The sequence below is a fragment of the Somniosus microcephalus genome, chromosome 7, assembly GCF_052327205.1.
Source record: "Somniosus microcephalus isolate GS21.2 chromosome 7, FLI_Smic_1.0, whole genome shotgun sequence".
Taxonomy (NCBI): domain Eukaryota; kingdom Metazoa; phylum Chordata; class Chondrichthyes; order Squaliformes; family Somniosidae; genus Somniosus; species Somniosus microcephalus.
The window spans coordinates 47679542-47701400 of record NC_140993.1 but is presented as its reverse complement, the minus strand read 5'-3'; the positions used below and the strand labels follow the sequence as shown (position 1 = coordinate 47701400).

The window sequence follows — 21859 nt, the reverse complement described above, 5'->3', positions numbered from 1 at the left end:
TTCGGCGGTAATGTTAACCTGACCCGCTGGCATGAATCTGAGGGGATCGAGACGACTGCCCGTTTTACACCCAGCCTGATTTTACTCCCCATTGATGTAACCCCTTCTTGTCACACTTTAGTGTATCCTCCAATTCACCATGATCAATGTTGTGATAGATTTGCACATGCACACCTTATTTTTATGTTATATATACAGTATATATATATGTAAATAATAAAAATCTGGTGAACTTTATTTTGCAATTCCTTAGTGCTGGATTTCTGTTACAAGATGCTATACGATACAGAAACTGAAGGTATACTGATTCTATGATGTATAATGTGCTGGAATATCAAATTAGTACTGTAGGACTTGGAACTTCATGTTAGAAATCTTCTGTTATCAAGTGAGCAACATTACATTGCATTTTGCAATGACAGTATTATACTATTATAGAATAAATATTTTTTAATGACACACTCACATACACCAAGCATAATCACAGTCCTCAGACAGCAATTAGCATTTGTCAATGGCCTAGGCTTTCCAATTGTGGGGCATCTAGAGCCAGGAAAGACTTCTGTCCAAAATGAAGATACCTCCTGCCCACAGATGACTTTCCAGCCTGGGGGTTATTGGCACGTTGGAGGAGGGCTCTCCTTTTCCACTAAGGAATAAAGCCAGATTAGGGGTGGAGACTTGCTGTGGCCAGCAGCAGTGGGAGGAAGAAGGCAATGCCGGAACAAATTAATTTTTTAATCAAAGTTTCTCTTCCTGCTGATGGGACTTGTGCATGGCCATACTCTGAAAGCACTTGCATAGGCCCTCTATTACTAGGCCTCTGAGGTCCCCTGGACTCAGCCCTGAATGCTGGACACTGCGGCCTACCTAGCAGTCCCTGTGTCCAGCATTTAAAACTGAACACATGGTGGGAAACACAGCTGCATTTTTGCATGCCGCCAGAACTGTCCTCCAGAAAAGGTGGAGGCGGGTCGGGGGGAGGTAAAGACACAGCAGGATGCATCCCTGAGCACTTTCCTGGCTCTGTCCACCAGGATTCTTACAAAAACTGGAGGGATGGGACTGGAAAGACTAGGCCAACTCATTTATATTTCAGGCTCTCTGGTTGAGGGATGGTGTGAGGTAACTCAAAAATGAAAGATGAAATAATAATTTCTGGATGATATGAACTGAAATAATTTATTAACTGAGACTTCTTCTCATGGAGAAGCTCCAACTCCTTTGTCTCCAGGTTTAGGAGACTGATCATCTTGCCTTTCCATCTTTGCAGTTGTGCTTATCATTAGAGTGAAATAATAGTCACGATATTACTTCACTGAAAAGTATACTCTAATTTAAAAATAGAAGTATAGACATCATCATGGTCAAGGGCCTCAAATGGCTCAATGTGTAAATGTATAGTTAATTGTGGTACAAAGCTATATAGATCCGGTCTGTCCTGAGAAAGTGGATCTCATGGGGGCAGTAGTTGGGAGTGCTGCAAATGGCCTCAAGTTCACTTGGTTAGGGAGGGAAAGAAAAATAAAACCAGTCAGGGCTCTTACTCCATTGTGATGGAGAGTGTGCGGACAGTAGCTGAAGGCAGGAGTTTGCATGGCTGTGATGCTCTCCATGGTCAAGTAAGCGGTTGATACTTACTATCCTACTGGTTCACACATGAAGAATGGCTACTTTAGCGAGGTGCCAGATAGCTGCCAGCCCCAAGTGGACCCATAACCCAGCATGAGTCACTGGTCTACAAATTGGTCTCGGCCCATTTTCCACCTGAAATAGGTGGCGCACTCTGAGCACGCCAGAAGCCGAAGTCCCGAGGCTCGTGCCAAATTGGGCCATCTTTGGGTGTCATCAACATATTGCCGGTGAGCTGCAGACACCAAAATGGGCATCCAAAGGCAGCTTGCCGGTTAGAAGAGATCGAATTTGGGCCAGCTGCTCACCGACAATGACACACAGTAGTGCTATTGAACCAGGAGGAGCATTCCTGCTCCCTATGGCTCCATATAAAGGGTAGCTTAAAAAAACATACGTACCTTTTTTGATGACAGGCTCCAGCAGTCCCATTAGGAACCTAATAATTGTGTGGAGCAAGCCTGGCGCCTGCTCCGCTCAGCACTAACGAATTACTGTCAGAAGTCCTTAAACAGGCGTTAGGCCTCTTACTCACAGATTCAAGGGGCCTAACTCTTGTTTCAGGCGGCCATCAGGGACGCCTGAAAAGCCGCCTTTACCAATATGGCAGTGCCTGTAATGCAGTTACCGATCAGGCACGGAATGTTGCACTCCGAAATTGGACCTTTTTGCCCCTGTTTAAACGGGAGCAATGCGGACCAATTCCTGCCCTCCGCCCCGCCCACCTGTGCCTTGGAGAAAATGGGGAACAAAACGACAGAGAGGACCACTTGGCAATCTCACTCTGAGAGGCCACAGGATGGCTGGGGTGGGAAATGGATAAAAAGTCAAAATGGTGCAATAGGGGGTGCTCTTCCGAAACGGGAGTTAGGCAGATTGTTGAGGCAGAGTAGAGTGAGCTTTACTCTGCATCAGGCAGTACTATACCTGACCAGCGAGTGGTTGATGCGGAAACTGGGTGTTTGAAATGGGAAGAGTTCCATTCTCAGCACTAACATCTCCCACCTTGATGAGCACAATAAATTAAATTTTAAATTTAATTAAAAAAAAAACACAGCGAGCATTGGAGAGTAAATGAAGGCACAGATATTAAATGCACCAGCAAGGTCAGGTATTGCCATTTTCACGAAGAAAATGATAGGAAATCTAATATTCTCTTATTAGTTAAAATATGACTGAAAACTCACATACATCATTTTTGCAAAGTGAAAATAAACTGCCCTTCAAGGGCCAGTAGAAGATATATTTCCTTTTAAATTATGCAGTGGAAATTAGCATGTTGGCTATTAATTTTACTTCATATATATTCACAACACTGAACTCTGACAGAACAACTGAATAATCTAGTGTATGTAAATTGCATTTCACATATGCCACACTGGATTGTACTGTAGATGAGATACAATTATACAGGAAAATAACTGCAGATTTTGAAAATATGTACAGTTAGAAAGCTTTAAAACCACACAGTTAAGTCACAATTAAGAGCTGGTATGAGTTTGCAGGAGGGGCCTGTGTGTGTGCTTAACGACTGGGATACAGTACACTTCTCCTGTTAACCTATCAGAGGACAGGAACTTACATCAAAACACACCTGACCGACAGCAGGCGTGCTTGGAGTGATCGCTGTACGGGCTGCTGCTCATTACATTTTTGTTGCATTTTAATTAAACAGCCTCGGAGTGCTTCATCTCTTCAAACTCTTCTTGTCTTGGTTCAAGGTCCTTTTTGGTTGGCCGGCCGGCTGGCCAGACTTGCATAGTAAGCGCACTGCGCCAGGTCACAGATTCCATTCGGACCGGGGGGTCCCTGAGGACCAGCGGCACCAGGATTGCCAGACTCTCCTTGTGGTCCCAGAATACCAGGAATTCCATCTTTTCCATAGCCAGGTGTTCCGAGGGCACCTAGAGATATAAAATATGATTTATAAGAATATAAGCAAAAGTCTACGATGAGAAAAGGCCATTTGGCCCATTAAGCTTGTACTCCAAGCCACTCAGTCTTTTCATTTGGACTTCACAAAAGTTCATTTGGACACCCACTGTCTTTGACTCTACCACATTATCAGATACATTATGATAAATGTTCCTCACTTTTTGATTACTTCTTAACCTTTTTTTTCACTAAGTTTCATTGATGTCCTCTTTTCCTACTGGCTTGCATTATCTTCAAGTAATATTCTGCATTATCTTATCTATACCATTTACCTTATATGTGGTCCCTCTTAACCTTTAAGCCTCTCTAATCTTTCTCGTAGCTCATCTCCATCAAGTTGAGATATTTCTTGCTGTTAGTTTTGCACCTTGTCCAATACATGTATGTCTCTTTTGAAGTATGGTGACCAAAATTGGACATAGTACTCCAAGCGTGATCCAAGCATTACAAAAACATAGAATAACCTGAATAGACTTACGCAGCAAGTTATATTGATCTCAATATTCTACTTCTGGACATTAAAAATGGTGAAATGACTGTTATCCCCCAGATATCTTTCAAAGTACCTCTGTGATTGAAATGCAGAAAATGTTGGGTACTTGTTAGATGAGTTTTATCAGGGTTGGGGAGGTTCTGAGTGGAGTGCCACAGGGTTCAATCTTGAGACCACTCCTATTCCTAATTTACATCAATGTCTTTGGTTTAGAAACTCAATGCAAATTAGTTACATTTACAGATGTTACCAAACTAGAGGGAGGCACATCAGGAAAGTACAGAATGACATAACAAAATATGCATGTGAGCAAAACAATGGCACATGAAATTTAATGCTGACAAGTGTAAATTTTGAATACAGGAATGAAAATGGATGCAACATGTAGTTCTTAAATGGTGGTGAAATAAGAAGCTGAAAGAGACCTAGGAATCTTAGCAGACTCAACATGCCCAACCAATGCAGCACAGTAATCAACAAATCCAATAGAATGAATAACTACGTAGCCAAAACAATAGAATATAAGTCAGAGGAATTAGTGTTCAATCTATAGAGAGCTCTTGTCAGACCACACAGTAAATACTGTGTCCAGTTCTGATCACTGAGAAATAAAGGAGATATTTAAGCACTGGAAGCATTGCAGAGGAGAGTCACAAGGTTGATTGCCCAGGGGTGAATTTCCACTGGGGTTCACCTGCTTGTCCACTGTAACATCAGCAGAAGAGTTGTGGAAACCTCAGATAAATAGGCATGGGACTCCAAGGCTACTTTTACACAGCCTAACCTTGGCATCAAACACCAATCCCATTGACTTTCAATTACTTGGGGAAATCAGATCTTTTTTACTCATTGCTTCATTATTAACAGTATCGACAAATCTCCAGTGCAGTAGCCAAACTCTCCAGGTTTAACACTATTTAGATCTCCCTCTAAAATTCCCCAAGACTTGGCCAGATTTCCTCTTTACCAGTGGCCAGGAGCAGTTTTATGGCCAGTAGGGTGCCATGTAAACCATCTGGTGGTAGCAGTAAGAGTTGTTATTGCTGGCTTTGATTTCTGACCTCCCCTTCCCTTGAATGCTGCGATGGAGGGAAGTATACTGCCAATCCACCACATAAGCTTCCTCCTTGTATGGCAATATGGATGACAGTGTGGGCATGATCAGTTAAGGGATCATGTCTGTCGAAGGGAAAAGGGACTAGGAGGTTATGCTGATAGATTTAGATGAGGAAAGACGGGAGGAGGCTCGTGTGGAGCATAAACGCCGGCATGAACTGGTTGGGCCGAATGGCCTGTTTCTGTGCCGTATATCCTATGTAATCCTATGTAAGTAGTATTGCACAATTCCCTACCGATCTCAGTTCTGGCTCTGGTGTAAGCACCAATGAAGATTTGGAGCCAGCAAACAAAAAATAATGAGTGAGAATGTGTGCAGTTTTGGTCGCCTTATCTGAGGAAGGATGTTCTTGCCATGGAGGGAGTGCAGCGAAGATTCACCAGACTGATACCTGGGATGGCAGGAATGACATATGAGGAGAGATTGGGTCGATCGGGCTTATACTCGCTGGAGTTTAGAAGAATGAGAGGAGATCTCATTGAAATTTATAAAATTCTAACAGGACTAGACAGACTAGATGCAGGAAGGATGTTCCCAATGGCGGGAACCAGGGGTCATAGTCTAAAGATAAGGGGTAAGCCATTTAGGACAGAGATGAGGAGGAATTTCTTCACCCAGAGAGTGGTGAACCTGTGGAATTCTCTACCACAGAAGGCAGTTGAGGCCAATTCATTAAATATATTCAAGAAGGAGTTAGATATATTTCTTAATGCTAAAGGGATCAAGGGATATGGGGAGAAGGCAGGGACAGGGTACTGAGTTTGGATGATCAGCCATAATCTCACTGAATGGCGGAGCAGGCTCGAGGGGCCAAATGGCCTACTCTTGCTCCTATCTTCTATGTTTCTATGAAAGTTAATCTTGGGATGCTCCTTTACACCCACCAGTAGCCTGACTACAGAACACCATTGGTAAATGCTTAGGAGCAGGACTCCTGTTCTTGACCAATGAATGTTCTGCAACACACAATGACTAAACAAGCAGAACAAGGAAATTATTACTTTAATTCTACTCCTGATATCATTCTTTACATCTTCAATCAAGATTTCAAAACGTATGCTTTAATTTTCAGCAATGTTAAAGATATGGAATAAAACAGAACATCTTACCTGGAGGACCTGGTAAGCCAGAATCACCCCTCTGTCCAATGCCCGTCTCTCCTCGTTCACCCTTTGCACCTCTTTCACCTGCACATAAACGGGAACTACTTATAATATGCCAGGAACTGACAGAGAAAATGCCAAGTGTGCTTTTGTGAAGCCAAATCCAGATTAGGATAAGCATAATGAATGACCTGTACCTAGACTGACATGAATCTCTTAATGTTGGAGCAATACAAGCATGGTATGCACTTACATTTAAATCAGCTCTTTGGTTAATACAAAAGCTCAATATCGAAAAATACTACAATTGGTCTCAATGCTCCAGAGTCAGAGAGAAAAATATCCCACACTCAAAACATTGTACAGTGGCCCTTCCTGTGTGTGTGTGTGTGTGTGTGAGCACGCACAAACCCATTGATCTTTCGTACACTGTGGGGTGGTAATAAGGATTGTTAGGGCAATTTTGTGGAGCAATGCGGCTGGAAGATAAGAGATAGAGATTACTTTCTGCTGTCAGGAATGCAGCAGGTGCTAAAAGTTCCTTCAATTCACCATCAGTCATGAAGCCGAGAAGGACTTGGCACTATGATATTATGAGGTAAGACTAGATCTGTGCTTATTGGTACAATAAGGATGATCCCAGGAATTAAAAGGACATCATCAATGCTGTTAGGTTGACTTCTTAACCTAAAAAGGTCATCAACCTGAAACGCTAACTCTGTTTCTCTCTCCATAGATGCTGAGTATTTCCTGCATTTTCTGTTTTTATTTCAGATTTCCAGCATCTGCCGTATCTTGCTTTTGTAACTTTTTTACCCATTTGTTTCTGATGTTATCTCTGTTGAGGAGACATAATTGACACTTTAAACTGATGACAATGAGGATGCCTCTGTGAGTGACAGGTGGTGACCCTGACATGAAGCTTTAGCTCATGTCTTTCTAATCCTTGATAACTTTGCAATCTATCATCCGCCAAATATTAAGTAATGAAAAAAAAATTTCAATAATAAACATGGAAGTTACTATTAATCACTACACGCACATTCAGGTTTTACTGTTAGTTCCGATTAAACATCAGTCTGCCAGAGTCATTTGAAGGTGTGGATATTGATGATGGCCACTTACATCTTATCACTCTAAGGCACAACTTTATGGTGCGACCAGTGCGTCATCTTGTTATTTGAAAAAATAATCTATGCACAAAAGTTTAAAAAAATCAGGCAAATTTTTAAGTACTTTATGAAGGAGGGATTGGGCAAGTGGACTTGTTTCACAGAAGCAAATTTAAAATGGCAGTAGTTCTTACCCATGTTCCTTTGTGTAGATGATAAATATTATTAGGTAGTTTGGGTGTACAGCTAAGAATAGTTGCTTTTTGGACTTGAACACTATGCAATCCAAATAAAGCTTCAATAAATGATTTCCATCTATGTTGAGGAGCATGAGTAACTGATGGACTTATGGTGCTGAAGTTCATGGAATCATACAGCACAGAACCAGGGCATTCAGCCCACTGTGCCTGTGTCTGCTCTTTGAAAGAGCTAGCCAATTAATCCTACACCCCTGCTCTTTCCCCATATCCCTGCAAATATTTCCTTTTCAAGTATATAGCCAACTCCCTTTTGAAAGTTACGATTGTATCTGCTTCTCCACCCTTCCAGGCAGTGCATTCCAGATCATAACAACTCGTTGCATAAAAACAATTTTCCTCATCTCCCCTCTGTTGGCCAAAGAAAAAGTGACAATGAGGAGTGGTTATCAGATATGTGTTGTTAATGTGTTAGGATTACTAGGTTGTCCATTTGACGGGTCATTGACCTTATCATCTGACAGATTAAAACATGTACAAAGTCAATAAATAAAGCAGAACTTTTACCTCAAAATAGGAACCACCGAGTGATTTTTGTACACTTAAGAACACAGTTTTAAAAAAATAAACAAATTCATACCTTTTGGACCCAATGGTCCTCTGGCTCCTTCAGAGCCAGGTTCTCCAGGCTGCCCAGGTTCTCCTGGGACACCAGACCTCCCAGGAAAGCCATTGTTCCCTGGTGGACCAGGAGGCCCTGGCTTCCCAGGTGCCGCTTTAATGGATGTTGGTTGAAACTGAGTCATGAGATAGGACAGCCGTGCTGGAAGTGAATTTAACAAACCCTTTAATTTACTGAATTGCCAAAAAAGTACATTCACATATATATTTTTTGAAGCTTGTGTTGTTTGATCCATCAGTGCCTGCAGGAGGTGTATTGACACATCCAGGGTCTGGGCATGACGGTAAACTGGACCAGCTCTTCCACAAAGCGTATATTGCTAGTAATGTCAAAGAACCAAGGTTACAGCAAAAAACAAGGGTTTTATATCAGGCCCTGTCACTGTCACTATCTGTTTTTAATTATTTTCCATCATTTTTCATCTCCCTCTTCTCTTGGGGGATTAACTTGAGTGATTTTTCTGACCTATATGTAATATTGAGGGAAGGTGGGCTTCACAACAGAATACAAATAATCTTCAAATAGTTTCTTGTATTTCGTGCCTTAATAACTATCAAATTTAACACCTATTTTTTCTTTTATTGAAATTTTTAAGCCATCGTGTGCTCAAACGTTTCCACCTAACTAGCAGCATCAAGCACTTCCAAGTCAGGAATGGCACAATACACAGTAAAGCTAGGAAATATTGGAAACACTCAGCAGGTTAGACAGCATCTGCGGAGAAAACAAGCAAGGCAGTGAATCAGGCTTGTGTCGTTCATTCTGACGGAGGGTGCAAGCATGAGACATTTGTTCTCTGCACAGATGCTGTTTGAGTGCTGAGTGCTTCCAACATTTTCAGATTTTGTTTCACATTTACAGTATCTGCAGTATTTGTGACTGTTTTTTTGCCCCACAGAGTGAAGCTACCTCTACTCTGCCAATCATATATTTCAATCCGAATCTCAGGAAAGCACGCCGATGACACAAATGTTTTTTATTTTATTTGTTACAACAGATAGCTTTGTACTCTAAGCCAGATTTCCAATTTGTGTTGAATTATGCGGTTGTTTTCTTCCCATTAGGAATTAGGTCGAAACTGCCCAAACATTTACAGTAATCAGAGGGAAGAGAATGTCACCTCACTGCTTTAGGCTAGATTGAAACTTTGGCCCCAGGAACGTGTTCTTACGTAAGTGTAGTGCAGCAAATATAGAAATATGAAGTGCAACCTACCATCGAGCTGCTTCGACAGCTCTTCTCTTATAAGTCTTCTCAGTTGCTCAAATGATGGTGGCTCACCCTAGGGAAAGTAACACCAGTTGTGTGTGTGAGTCAATGCTAACCCTGTATGAGGGACAATTTTACAAAACTGCACTCCTGATGGGGAACCTTGCCTCCTGACAGTATATATCAGGAGCTTAGACAAGGAATTTTAAATGGACAGAAAATAGATGGGAAGTGCATGTCCAAATTCCCGCTTTGTCCGCTTGGTGGGCGAGGCACCCCGCTGGGAGTCCGATTTCACAAAATGATTCCTGATTTTATAAAATTAACAAGTCTAAAATAGGACATAAGAAAGAATCAAAATCAAGTACGAGTGATTCCAACTTTGAGTTTGGATTCAAATTTTGAAGCTCCGTTCTCTGAAGGAATTCCAAGTCTGAAGGATTTTTTTTCCCCATCTATATTCGATTGACACTCATAACTTTGAACATTGGTAACCTGGGTTGCTATCAGTATTCAGTTACTTACTCTTTCTCCAGGTGTGCCAGGAGGACCAGATTGGCCTTGTGTCCCAACTGGGCCTCTTTCTCCTGGAGGCCCCACTGGACCCATTATCCCAGTGTGTCCTTTTATACCTGGAAGCCCCGGGTCACCAGGCCGTCCTTTGTCTCCCAGGGTTCCTTTTTCACCTTTGATACCGGGGTCACCCTGCTCAAAGGAAAGAAAAACAAAATGAAACTTGGAAATAAATGAAAAAAAAGCAGGATATTTAACAAGAATTAAGGGGGAAAAATTCGGTATCAACCATTTTGGGGCGCTAACATCGGCCGGCCGCAAACTTTAGTGCCCGGTGTAATTTAGCGCCAGCGACCAAGAAATTCATCTCCAGCGCCCCAGGAGGTGATTGGAGCACTAAATCAAGCGCTACACACCTCCCTGATGGCGCTAACGTCGGGGAACGGGGCGTTACCTCAGAGCGCTACTCAAGCTCATGCGCTGTCAATTACCTAGTCCTCAGACAGACTGGCGCCTTCCAGTTCTTAAAGGGGAGGGTCCATCATGCTGCACAGCCACACCCTGATCATTGCTGCTTTTGACCTGGGCCTGCAGGGAGGTGCAAATCTTGAACCACGAATATCATGGCTGCTCAGAGGCCCAGGGAGAGAGCTCGCCGGTTTAGTGACCAGGCATTGGAGGCTCTGGTTGTGGCTGTGGAACGCCGACGGGCAGTGCTGTTCCCAGAAACTGGCAGGAGGCCATTGCCCCAGGAGTTCACAGGGATGTGGAGGGAGGTGGCCCATTATGTCTCGTCCAGGAGCCTGGTGCAAAGGACTCACACACAGTGCCGCAAGAAGCTCAACGACCTCACTCGGGTGGTCAGGGTGAGTAGATGCTTGAAAAACCTCTACATCCCACCATCTCAACCTCACTCTGTGCACAGATGGTATAAACTGCCAAATCCCCAATACTCACCCAACAACTATGCCTATCTACTAAAAGTCACATCCGCATCTCACACCTTGCAGATCTTAGCGGCTATTCAACTATGTTAGGCACATCTGCCAAACACATGGCTGCACATTCACTCACACGCTGTCCTTTTTCTTGCAGGCCAAGCTTGCTCATAACAGGAGGCAGCAACAACGCACGGGAGGAGGTCAGGCGGAGCTGCACCTGCTAACACAGCTGGAGGAGCGAGTGCACAGACTAATCGCGAGCCACGTCATGGGCGCTGTGGCAGTCGGAGAGGTCGACCCCCTTGGCGACAGTAACGGTATGTTCATCATCTCTCCCTCCTCTCTCATACCGCTTCCCCCTCACAACATGAGCCCTTCCCACTTTCCATCTAAGTATACTGTCTCCATTGCTTGCTCCCTTCCTGCCCCACTCCCCTCATGTTAAACTCACTCTTGTGCCTTCCTGCTTTCAGATAGTGAGCCACCATCTGAACAGCCTGTCTCTCAGCCTCCCAGTAGCAGCGATGCAGGAAAGGATCAGGAACACCAAGCCGGAGCCTCACTGCCTGCGTCTCCCGAGGCCGACACTGGGGCCATGGGGCTAAAGTCGCCGCGCACGGGCGGTAAGTCGTTAGCGCCCCCGGAGGCACTAATGGGAGGCGCTAACCAACCGAATTTTCCCCCCTAAATCTCATAAAAAACTGGGCTCACTGTCTTTGTTAAAAATAGTTCTCAACCGTGTTATTTATTTCCCTTCTCCAGACTCTGCATAATTCTGTATCACAGTTATTCTCCAGGTGAGTTAAGGAAAGGAAGAACAAATTTGCATTTATAAAGCATCTTACCATGTTCTAAGGATGTCCCAGAGCACTTCACAACAAAGAAATTATTTTTGAAGTACCGTTACTGTTGTTAAGTATGCAAACGTGGCAGGCAATTTGTGCACAGCAGGTTCCCTCAAACAGCAAATAAGACAAACGACCAATTAATCTGTTTCTTCTGGTGTCGGTTGGGGGAGGAATAAGAAATAAGAGCAGGAGTAGGCCATACGGCCCCTCATGTTGGCTAGGATGAGAAGTTAACCATGGGAGGAAACCTCGGCATGAACCAGGAACTCCACGGAGATAGATTTCAGCTGTTACTGCCTGGGTGTTAAGCATTGTCTCGGTGGAGCACAGAAAAGTCTGGCGTGGAGGATCACATGCTGGATTTTCCTTTTATTCATTTCAATGGAAGAAAAATTGATGGGTTCTGTTAGCAGCATGCAATCCTTCTGGACAGATTTCCCCTCCCATATTATAAAAATCTACCTCATGTCACAACACCAACGAGCTGTTCCCTTTAAAACTGAATTTTATGTTGTCTTGGTGGCTCGGTGAATAAATACATTGGCCTAGAAATTGAGTTTTGGCGCAGCCAGGGCTTTAGCGCCGGAAGTTAGTGCCGGAGCTAAGTCGCGCTGGTCGGGCCCAAAATTCAATAGTTTTGCGCCCAAACGGCTGCCGGCGCTGCTGAGAGGTGTTTGCGCCTGAAAACTGGCGCTACGTGCTGAATATCGGCGCTATTCCGGCGCTGCGGCGCCCGCTGCGGTGCGGCAGGTTCGGGAAGTGCAGGCCTCCTCCTTCCCTTAAGGAGGAGCTGCCTGCACCCGGCCGCGGCCCGCGAAAATCGTTCTAAAAATGAGCCCGGCACCTCGGACAAGTGCCGGGCTTGCTTCTGTTCCGGGGGGGGGGGGGGGGGGGGGGGGGGGAAGTCCGGGGAGGGAGTTGCGGCCAGGCGGCCGGCGGGAAAGCGGCCAGCCGCCGCGGGGCCTTTAATGCGCCGGCGCAAAGTCAGGTAAGACTCTGTTGCCAGAGTCTTAGTTGCGGCTGCCACGGGCGAGGCGGCCGCAACTGAATTTCGGCGCTGGGGCCCGTCGCCATGGCAACCGGGACGCTGCGCACACCGATGACGTCATCGGTGCCGGCGCAGCGCTACCGGTCTAGCGCGGCGGAAGGGCCCCAGGCAATTTCGGCGCCGGCGCCAATTGCAGCGCTAGGCCCTCTAGCGCCGCAAAAGCGGCGCTAAGGCAACTCAATTTCTAGGCCATAAACAGTGCAGTACTGAGCTACACAGACCGAGCAAGTTCCAGGTTTGATACCAGGTCTGTGATGATTTCAACTAACCTCACCTGGGGCATTATATTTTCCCTTAGCAGCATTGGCCTTGTGTTTACAATGAAATTAACAACATTGCACATTCAGTTATACCTTTTCACATTGGATCAGTGTCTCATCTGGTGGGTCCCTGATGTGCATCATCAGCTTACTTGGTTAACTGAGTGTTTAGAAAGCCGTAGTAATATTCTATTTGTCTTCATCATTGCTTCACTTACCCTTTCTCCTTTGGACCCCCGATCACCTGATTTGCCTGGAGATCCCTGCACAAAAGAGCAAAGCCAGTCTTAAACTATTGCATCTTCAACCTAAAGAAGAGTCTGTGGCTCAGTTCAGAGTAAGTTAAATAACGACCATGAACAGATGAATTTTATTCAGAGTGATTATTTGCACGAACATTTTTACAGACTTCTGCGCACATGCACGGTATCCCGGCCTAGCGTATGCACACTCGATCCCCTCCCTCGCCATGCGCGCTGTTTACCAACCCTGCTCATGTGCAGTACCCAACCATTGCGGCCTGTAGTGGGTCACGATTTTCTCGGCTCCGTGCGGAGAAAGTCATTGGATCCGTTGGTGGCTGGGAGGGGAAGAGAGAGGATCGAAAGTGAAGAGAGAGAGAGGGAATCGGGGGGAGAGAGAGAGGGAATCGGGGGGGGGGGGAGAGAGAGGGTATGGGGGGAGAGAGAGAGGATCGGGGGAGAGAGAGAGGATCGGAGGGGAGAGAGAGGGAATTGGAGGAGTGAGGGAGAGGGGATCGGGGGAGAGAGAGGATCAGAGGGGAGAGAGGGAGAGGGGATCAAGGGGGGAGAGAAAGGATTGGTGGAGGGAGAGAGAGGGAATCGGAGGGAGAGAGAGAGGGAATCGGGGGGGAGAGAGAGGGGATGGGGGGGAGAGAGAGAGGATCGGGGGGAGAGAGAGAGGATCGGGGGGAGAGAGAGAGGATCGGGGGGAGAGAGAGGGAATTGGAGGAGTGAGGGAGAGGGGATCGGGGGAGAGAGGATCAGAGGGGAGAGAGGGAGAGGGGATCAAGGGGGGAGAGAAAGGATTGGTGGAGGGAGAGAGAGGGAATCGGAGGGGGAGAGAGTGAGAGGGAATCTGAGGGGTGAGAGAGACGGGATCGGAAGGGGAAGAGAGAGGGGATCGGAGAAAGAGAGAGAGGCTCGGAGGGGAGAGAGGGGTGATTGGAGGGGGATAGAGAGAGAGGAGGGAGGAGAGAGAGGAGGGTATCGGGGTGGGGAGAGAGTGAGAAGAGAGTGAGAGGAGGAGGAGAGAGGGGAAGAAAGAGGAGGGAGAAAGAGGAGGGAGAGAGAGAGGGGGAGAGAGGGGATGGAGAGAGGAGGGAGAGAGAGAGAGAGAGGGGAGAGAGAGTGAGGGGTGAGGGGGAGAGAGAGAGAAGAGGGGAGGGGAGGAGTTCAGGAACTCGGGGAGAGAGAAAGTCAGGAGCTCAGGGAGGGGGTAAAGAGCACAGTGGAGATGGGGGGAAGAATGTAATCATGGTCTAAAGGAGGGGGGAAATGAGAGCGAGAACGTGATCCAGATGGTAAGATGGATCACGTTCTTCCAACACCAGCTCCTTTACACCCACACCACGTTCTCCCTCTAGACCCGGTTGATTTCTAGGAAAGCTCGGTGTGTGGGTGGCCAGTGACATCATTGGACTGGACGAAATCCGGAAGTCATGACACTGTCACTATTCACTTCATACCCAATGAACCTGTTAACAATCTGTGACCCACACACAATGCCCCATCTATGGGGGGAAGGTCAAGAACTGGTTGGGGTGAGAAGGTCAGTAACCCGGAGCAGGGGAAGGTCAGGAACTTGGGGGGAAGGTCAGGAACTTGGGGGGAAGGTCAGGAACTTGGGGGGGAAGGTCAGGAACTTGGGGGGAAGGTAAGGAACTTGGGGGGAAGGTAAGGAACTTGGGGGGAAGGTCAGGAACTTGGGGGAAAGGTCAGGAACTTGGGGGGAAAGGTCAGGAACTTGGGGGGAAAGGTCAGGAACTTGGGGGAAAGGTCAGGAACTTGGGGGAAAGGTCAGGAACTTGGGGGGAAGGTCAGGAACTTGGAGGGAATGGGGAAGGTCAGAAGCTTGGGAGGGGAGGTCAGGAACTGCGGGGGGGGGGTGATGGAAGGAAGGTTAGTAACTTGTTGGAGGGGCAGGGACTTGTTTGGGGGATGGGAGAAGGTCTTGACCCCCAAGGGTGAACTCTGTTCTGTCTGGAGCCTGGCAGTCAGAATGGCTCAAATTACACTTTGCAAAGTACAGGAAACTTTTTTTTATCCGGCACGGACGGGACCGATGTGGTGTCGGTTCATCAAAAATTCCGGATAACCGAACGCTATAGTAAAAGATACGGCGCTGAGAGCTCCGTATAAAGCAACAGCTTCAGAACAATGGGAACAAGTTGCAAGCGTCTCTGTAGCTTAGCAACAGCTGCAGCCACACCCTTGCACAGCAACAAATGGAGCAAGGGAAATACAATATGAAGTAAAACCTACTCCTGAATTTGGCCGGTTAACCGAGATTTCTGGTTATTGAGGTGCCGGTAAATCGAAAGTTTCCTGTACGTGATTACTTAGGTAGGCAGGATCTAATTACACATTCCAAATAAATTGCAGGGTTTGTCTTGTCCTCCAAGGGGACCAATCAGAAATCAGGTCTTGTCCTCCAAGGTGACCAATCAGAAATCTGGTGTTGGAAATAAACGCGACCAACTTAAACACAATCTGCATTACTTACTGTTTTGCCTGGGGCTCCTGTCTCTCCTGGCAGGCCCTGTTCATGAAGAAAATGAAGATGACAAACAATACCAACTTGCATTTATATTGTCCCTTTAACATAGCAAAATGTCCTATGCCACTTTACAAGGCATTGGTAAATACAAGAGGAAAAATTGGGGGAAGACAAAATCAAATCAAATCAAATCAACTTTTTATTGTCATTGTTAGTGCACAAGTGCAGTACAACGAAATGTAGGCTTGCGGCTCCCGAGAGTGTACAATTTGGATTAGGACACTTAAACATTTCAACATACATTTGTACATATATATTAGCATAAATATGACCATAATAAAGTGCATCGGCAGATGTGCAGGCTTTAGTGTTTATTTGTGGAGTTCAGTAGGATGACAGCCCTGGGAAAGAAGCTGTTCCTAAATCTGGTCGTACGGGTGCGAATGCATCTGTAGCGTCTTCCAGATGGTAGGAGGGCGAACAGACTGTGGCTGGGGTGGGTAGGGTCTTTGATGATGGACCGTGCCCTCCGTAGGCAGCGTTTCTGATATATATGTTCTATGGTCGGTAGCCGGGTGCCGGTAATGCGTTGGGCAGTTTTGACTACCCGCTGCAGGGCTTTCCGGTCATGGGAGCTACAGCTGCCGTACCATACCGTGATACAGTTTGTCAGGATGCTCTCTATAGTGCAGCGGTAGAAGTTAGAGAGGATCGGGGGTGACAGATTACATCCCTTCAGCCTCCTCAAGAAATATAGGCGCTGCTGGGCCTTCTTCACCAGAGAGGAGGTGTTGAGGGACCAGGAGAGGTCTTCCGTGATGTGGACTCCGAGGAACTTAAAGCTGGCCATCCTTTCCACCTCCGCCCCATTGATGTGGATGGGGGTGTGACTTCCGCCTTTGGACTTCCTGAAGTCCACGATTATTTCCTTTGTTTTCTTGGTGTTAAGGGCCAGGTTGTTGTCGGCGCACCACTTCACGAGATGCTGGACCTCCTCCCTGTAGGCTGACTCATCATTGTTGGTGATCTGGCCTACTACCGTGGTGTCATCTGCAAACTTGATGATGGTGTTGGAACCATTAACAGCCACACAGTCGTGGGTGAAGAGGGAGTAGAGGAGGGGGCTCAGCGCACATCCTTGTGGGGCCCCCATGTTCAGGGTCGGGGGGGGGAGGTGTGGTTGCCTAATTTGACAGACTGGGGTCTGTTTGTTAGGAAGTCCAGGGTCCAGTTGCAGAGGGAAGTGTTCAGGCCAAGAGTTTGGAGTTTGGTGGCCAGCTTGTTGGGGACGATAGTGTTGAATGCTGAGCTGTAGTCTATAAACAACATTCTGATGTAGGTCTCCTTACCATCTAGGTGATTCAGTGCCGAGTGTAGAGCAGTTGTGATTGCATCCTCCGTTGATCTGCTTGCCCGATAGGCAAACTGGTGTTGGTCAAGGGAGGCAGGAACACTGGCTTTGATGTGGGCTAAGACCAGTCTCTCGAAACACTTCATTATGATGGGTGTGAGTGCGACAGGTCGATAGTCGTTCAGACACGTCACAGCCGCTTGTTTAGGCACAGGAATGATGGTGACGGTCTTGAAGCAGGTAGGGACTACTGCCTGGGCCAATGACAGGTTGAAGATGTATGGTTGGTAGACTGGGTGGTTGGTAGAAGGAGGGAGGGTTTAGAAAGGGAGTTCCTGATGAAGGCTCTGTTACTAATGGGAAAGTTGGTGAATGAAGACACAGGACAGAGTTGGAAGAACAGAGAGTGCAAGCTGTGGTGCAGAGCTGGAAAATGTTGCTGAGGTAAAGTGGGGCAAGTCCATGGAAGATTTATAGACAAGGATCAGGATCTTGAAACCAATATTCTTGGATGTGGACAAGATGTATCATACTGGAGAATATAATAACTTAGAGTATGCTAATTATACAGTGAGGAACCTAGAGATTTAATTTAAATTATTCAATCAGATTGGTAAATCATGATTCTGATTTGATGAGTGGCCATTCAAAACTAAACTAGCTAATTTTTGCCACCAAGAAATGTAAATTGTTACTATATATGTAGTAAAATTATAATTAAGCTGGGATGGGATAAAGGTATTTTAGTGCTCCAACCTATTGTTTAAGGGATGATTTTATGTGTAGTGCCCAGTGGCGATAGCTAAATACCCATAAAGTTCTTTCCTGCAGCATCACTTATAAAGTATTAACCCATAAGCTGGAATTTTCCTTACCGAGTCGGGCCAGGTGCGTGCGGGCCGCGTGGTGGGTTGTATTAATCAGCCCGCTCCTCAGAGCGACTTTCAGTTCATGGCCCCTATTCAGGCAGACATGCGCATTTCCCGGCCCTATTAAATGGTGCGGGTCTGATGATGTCATCGATGACTCATTTCCAGCGGGGATATTTAAAGCAGTCTTGGCCACATCACATTTGAAGGTTCATCTAGGAGTTGGAGGGAGTCTCTTGCAGGATTTTATTATTGCTGAGACTTGTAAACATGACTTCCCAAAGACAAAGGGCTGCATCCAGATTTTCAGATGACTCCCTGGATATTCTCGTGGAGGGAGTCAGAACACGCAGGGAGTTCCTCTTCCCTGCGGATGGGAGGAAGAGACCTCCCCAGGAGACAAAAAGAACCTGGCTCCAAATTGCTCAGGTGGTCAACAGCAGGGATGTGGTGAGACGGACCTGGGTGCAGTGCTGGAAGCACGACAATGATCTGATGAGATCAGGAAAGGTGAGTGCAAAGCCACACTCACCTTCATCCTGATGTGCCTGTCAGCACATCCCCATCACCCTGCCTTCCCAAGCACATCATTCCTCACACCAACATACCTTGCACGTCCACCCATCCCTCTCTTTCTATATACATACTAACATCCCCCTCTGACTAACCACCCCTCACACTCACCCTCATCCTAATGCAATCATACCAACTAACACCACAGAAGGAGGCCATTTGGCATTGGCACCACACTCCCTTATAGTCACCCTCTACAGATGTAACCCACACACTCTTTACATGCCATTACTCTCTCAAATTTCTTTTCTTCCTTGTTGTGAGAGCGCACAAGAGCCCATCCCCCCACTGTCCAGCCGGAGGATGAAGACAACTCCTCAGAGGAGTCTTTAGCCTCTGAGAGTGCACCGTCAACAGACCCAAGTGCACCCAGCACCAGCACAGATACGTACACCTCGGTATGTCCTATGCGAGATAGTGTTGTCACCTGGTGTCTCACAAGTTGCAAGTGAGCAAGAGCAGATGGTGGAGACAGGAACAGCAGTGGAGACTCCTCGCCAGAGGGTGCAGGATGCTCCAAGCTCTGCTCAGCTGTATGCAGACGCTGAGCCTCAGGGGCCATCGAGAAAGAGGGTGATCCTGGAGGGGCAGCAAGAAATGCAGGGGCTCTGGCAGGTTTTGTAGCCATGATGTCTGCAAACTTGCAGAGAATGGAGGAGTCCATCTCCAACATGAGTACCACCATGTCGCAGGCGATGGCGACGGTATGCTCTTCTACGGAAAGGATGGCCACCTGCATAAAGCAGATAATGCGCCACTCACATGAGCACATGCTATCTATGAACAACAGATGGCAGAGGCTCATAGATCTCCTCTCTAGGAGGGATGTCAACATAGACTTGGGTGTTCATTGCCCCTCTGCTGTGCAGCAAGGTGGTCTCCAGCCCCTTGCTAGCAGGGAAGTGCAGGTGGCCCATGAGAGGGATGATGGTAAGAGGGGACATGGAAGTGGGGGCTCTTTTCAAAACGCTCACACTTCTCCACTGTTGTCACAGCCTCAGTCAGAGCCCCAAATGCCTCCTCAAATTGTGATGGCCGAGTCTGTCGCTGCACAGTCACAAGAGGGGCAGGTTTTGGCGGGGTCATCAGAGGCTCCAAATCCCAGAGGACACCTGCCAAAAGTGTCTACGCAGTCGCAGCAGGGAAGTGAGCAGCTTGCCTCTACCTCTGCTGAAGCCACAGGAGTTGCAACTTCTAGAAACACGCGGAAAAGAAAGATGACACAGAAGTAGATGCATATGGAAGTTTAAAGAAGTGTTACTGTTAAGGTTCCGTTACTGTTATGACACATATAAAAGTACTTATTTTCACCACTGTGATGAAATAACTCTGTTCTGATATTTGTACTTGTACTTGTAATGTCTGGAATGTTCCACCGGGGGGAACCACTAATGCTCCTCCCTGGCCCCGCCCCTCTTCTGGTATGTTCTACCAAGGGCTCGGTCGATGATGAACTCTGTTAACTCTGCCATGATTCTTACTTAATAAAAGCCCTCAGTCTTAAACTTTAACTTCACGGATTCGGGCAGTTATTTGCACATCAATTTTATTAAGTAACAACTTTTGGAAGATGGATCGATTTTTGAAACCAGAGCGTCTGGATATCGATCCGCATTCGGCAGACGCGTCGAAGAAATTTACGCATTGGCTGCAATGTTTTGAACACTTCATCGCATCGTTCGATTCGACGGTTAACAAGTTGGGTCTTCTAACCAACTTGGTAAGTCATCAAACTTACTCTATAATTGAAGATATTACTACATATGAAGAGGCCCTCACAGCTCTTAAAGCCCAGTACCTTAAGTCGGTTAACGAAGTATACGCCAGGTATCTCCTGTCTACTTGCAGGCAATTACCCGAGGAATCTCTGGACGATTTCCTGCAGGACCTTAAGGCTTTGGCTAAGGGTTGCAACTACAAGGCTGTCTCTGCCATAGTGTATCAGGAAGAAGCCATCCGCGATTCTTTCATATCTGGCCTCCGATCTAATTATATTAGACAGAGACTCCTCAAGAATGACTCGTTAGTTTTAAAAACGGTCGTCGCTGCTGCTCGATCGTTAGATGTAGTCCAGAAGAATTCAGAAGTGTATGCATCAGCCCATGCATCTCTCTCAGCCTCGTGTGTTCTGAGTATGGAGGCATCCATAACACCAATGGAGCCCCCACTTAATCCTATTGTTGCAGCTGTGCCCCATGGGTCTAAGTGTTATTTTTGTGGCCAATCTAAACACCCCAGGCAAAGTTGCCCAGCCAGAGAGGCTACCTGTTTTAAATGTAAGAAACGGGGACATTTTAGTAAAGTGTGTAAGGGTAATCCTGTACCCGAGGTCTTCTCTGCTGCCGCCTATCGTTTTACTCTAGCCTCGGCTACGGTTGACCAGACCATACCGTGTTCCTTGTCAAAATCTATGATGGACATCAAGATTAATGGTCGTCCTACTGGGTGTTTGATAGACTGTGGCAGTACTGAAAGTTTTATACACCCCAACCTTGTTAACTCCTGTTCATTGAAGGTGTATCCTACTCGAAGTGAAATTGTGATGGCGTCCAAATCCCTTACTTCGGAGGTAACTGGATATTGTAAAGTCACATTGACCGTTAAGGATACGGAGTATAAGGACTTTAAACTCCTCATATTACCTCAGTTGTGTGGCTTGGACTTCCAGTGTCAGCATGAGAGCGTTACCCTTAAGTATGGTGGATCTCAGCCTCCACTCACAGTCGGCGGCCTTTCTACTTTAAACGTAAGTCCGCCTTCTTTGTTTGCGAACCTTGCTCCTAATTGTAGACCTATAGCGACTAAGAGTCGACGGTATAGTTCAGAAGATAAAACATTTATAAAAGAGGAAGTGGAAAGGCTTCAACGGGAGGGAATCATCGAACACAGTGGTAGCCCGTGGCGTGCCCAGGTGGTGGTGGTTAAAACTAATGAGAAGAAAAGACTTGTGGTCGATTATAGCCAGACTATAAACTTGTATACCCAATTAGACGCCTATCCTTTGCCTCGTATTTCTGAGATGGTGAACCAGATAGCTCAGTACCGCGTGTTCTCCACCATTGATTTAAAGTCTGCCTACCATCAACTCCCCATCAAAATAGAAGACCGACCTTATACGGCCTTCGAAGCTAATGGGCGCCTGTACCAATTCCTTCAGGTGCCCTTTGGAGTGACAAATGGGGTATCCGTCTTCCAACGGGAGATGGATCGTATGGTGGATGAATACGCGTTGGAAGC

The 21859-nt window shown here is 46.4% G+C and overlaps 1 protein-coding gene across 1 annotated transcript in view; it reads right to left on the bottom strand.

Annotated features, from left to right (window-relative positions):
• Positions 1 to 208: 208 nt before the first annotated feature.
• col22a1 (collagen, type XXII, alpha 1) overlaps positions 209 to 21859 on the bottom strand; it is a 407180-nt gene continuing 385529 nt past the window's right edge. The window contains exons 56-62 of the mRNA XM_085992460.1: positions 15836 to 15871; positions 13309 to 13353; positions 10006 to 10185; positions 9487 to 9553; positions 8230 to 8412; positions 6287 to 6364; positions 209 to 3536 (exon numbers count right to left, since the gene is read on the bottom strand). Coding sequence (XP_085848586.1) covers positions 3349 to 3536; positions 6287 to 6364; positions 8230 to 8412; positions 9487 to 9553; positions 10006 to 10185; positions 13309 to 13353; positions 15836 to 15871 — 777 coding nt within the window. The 3' untranslated portion in view covers positions 209 to 3348. The remainder of the gene's footprint in view (positions 3537 to 6286; positions 6365 to 8229; positions 8413 to 9486; positions 9554 to 10005; positions 10186 to 13308; positions 13354 to 15835; positions 15872 to 21859) is intronic.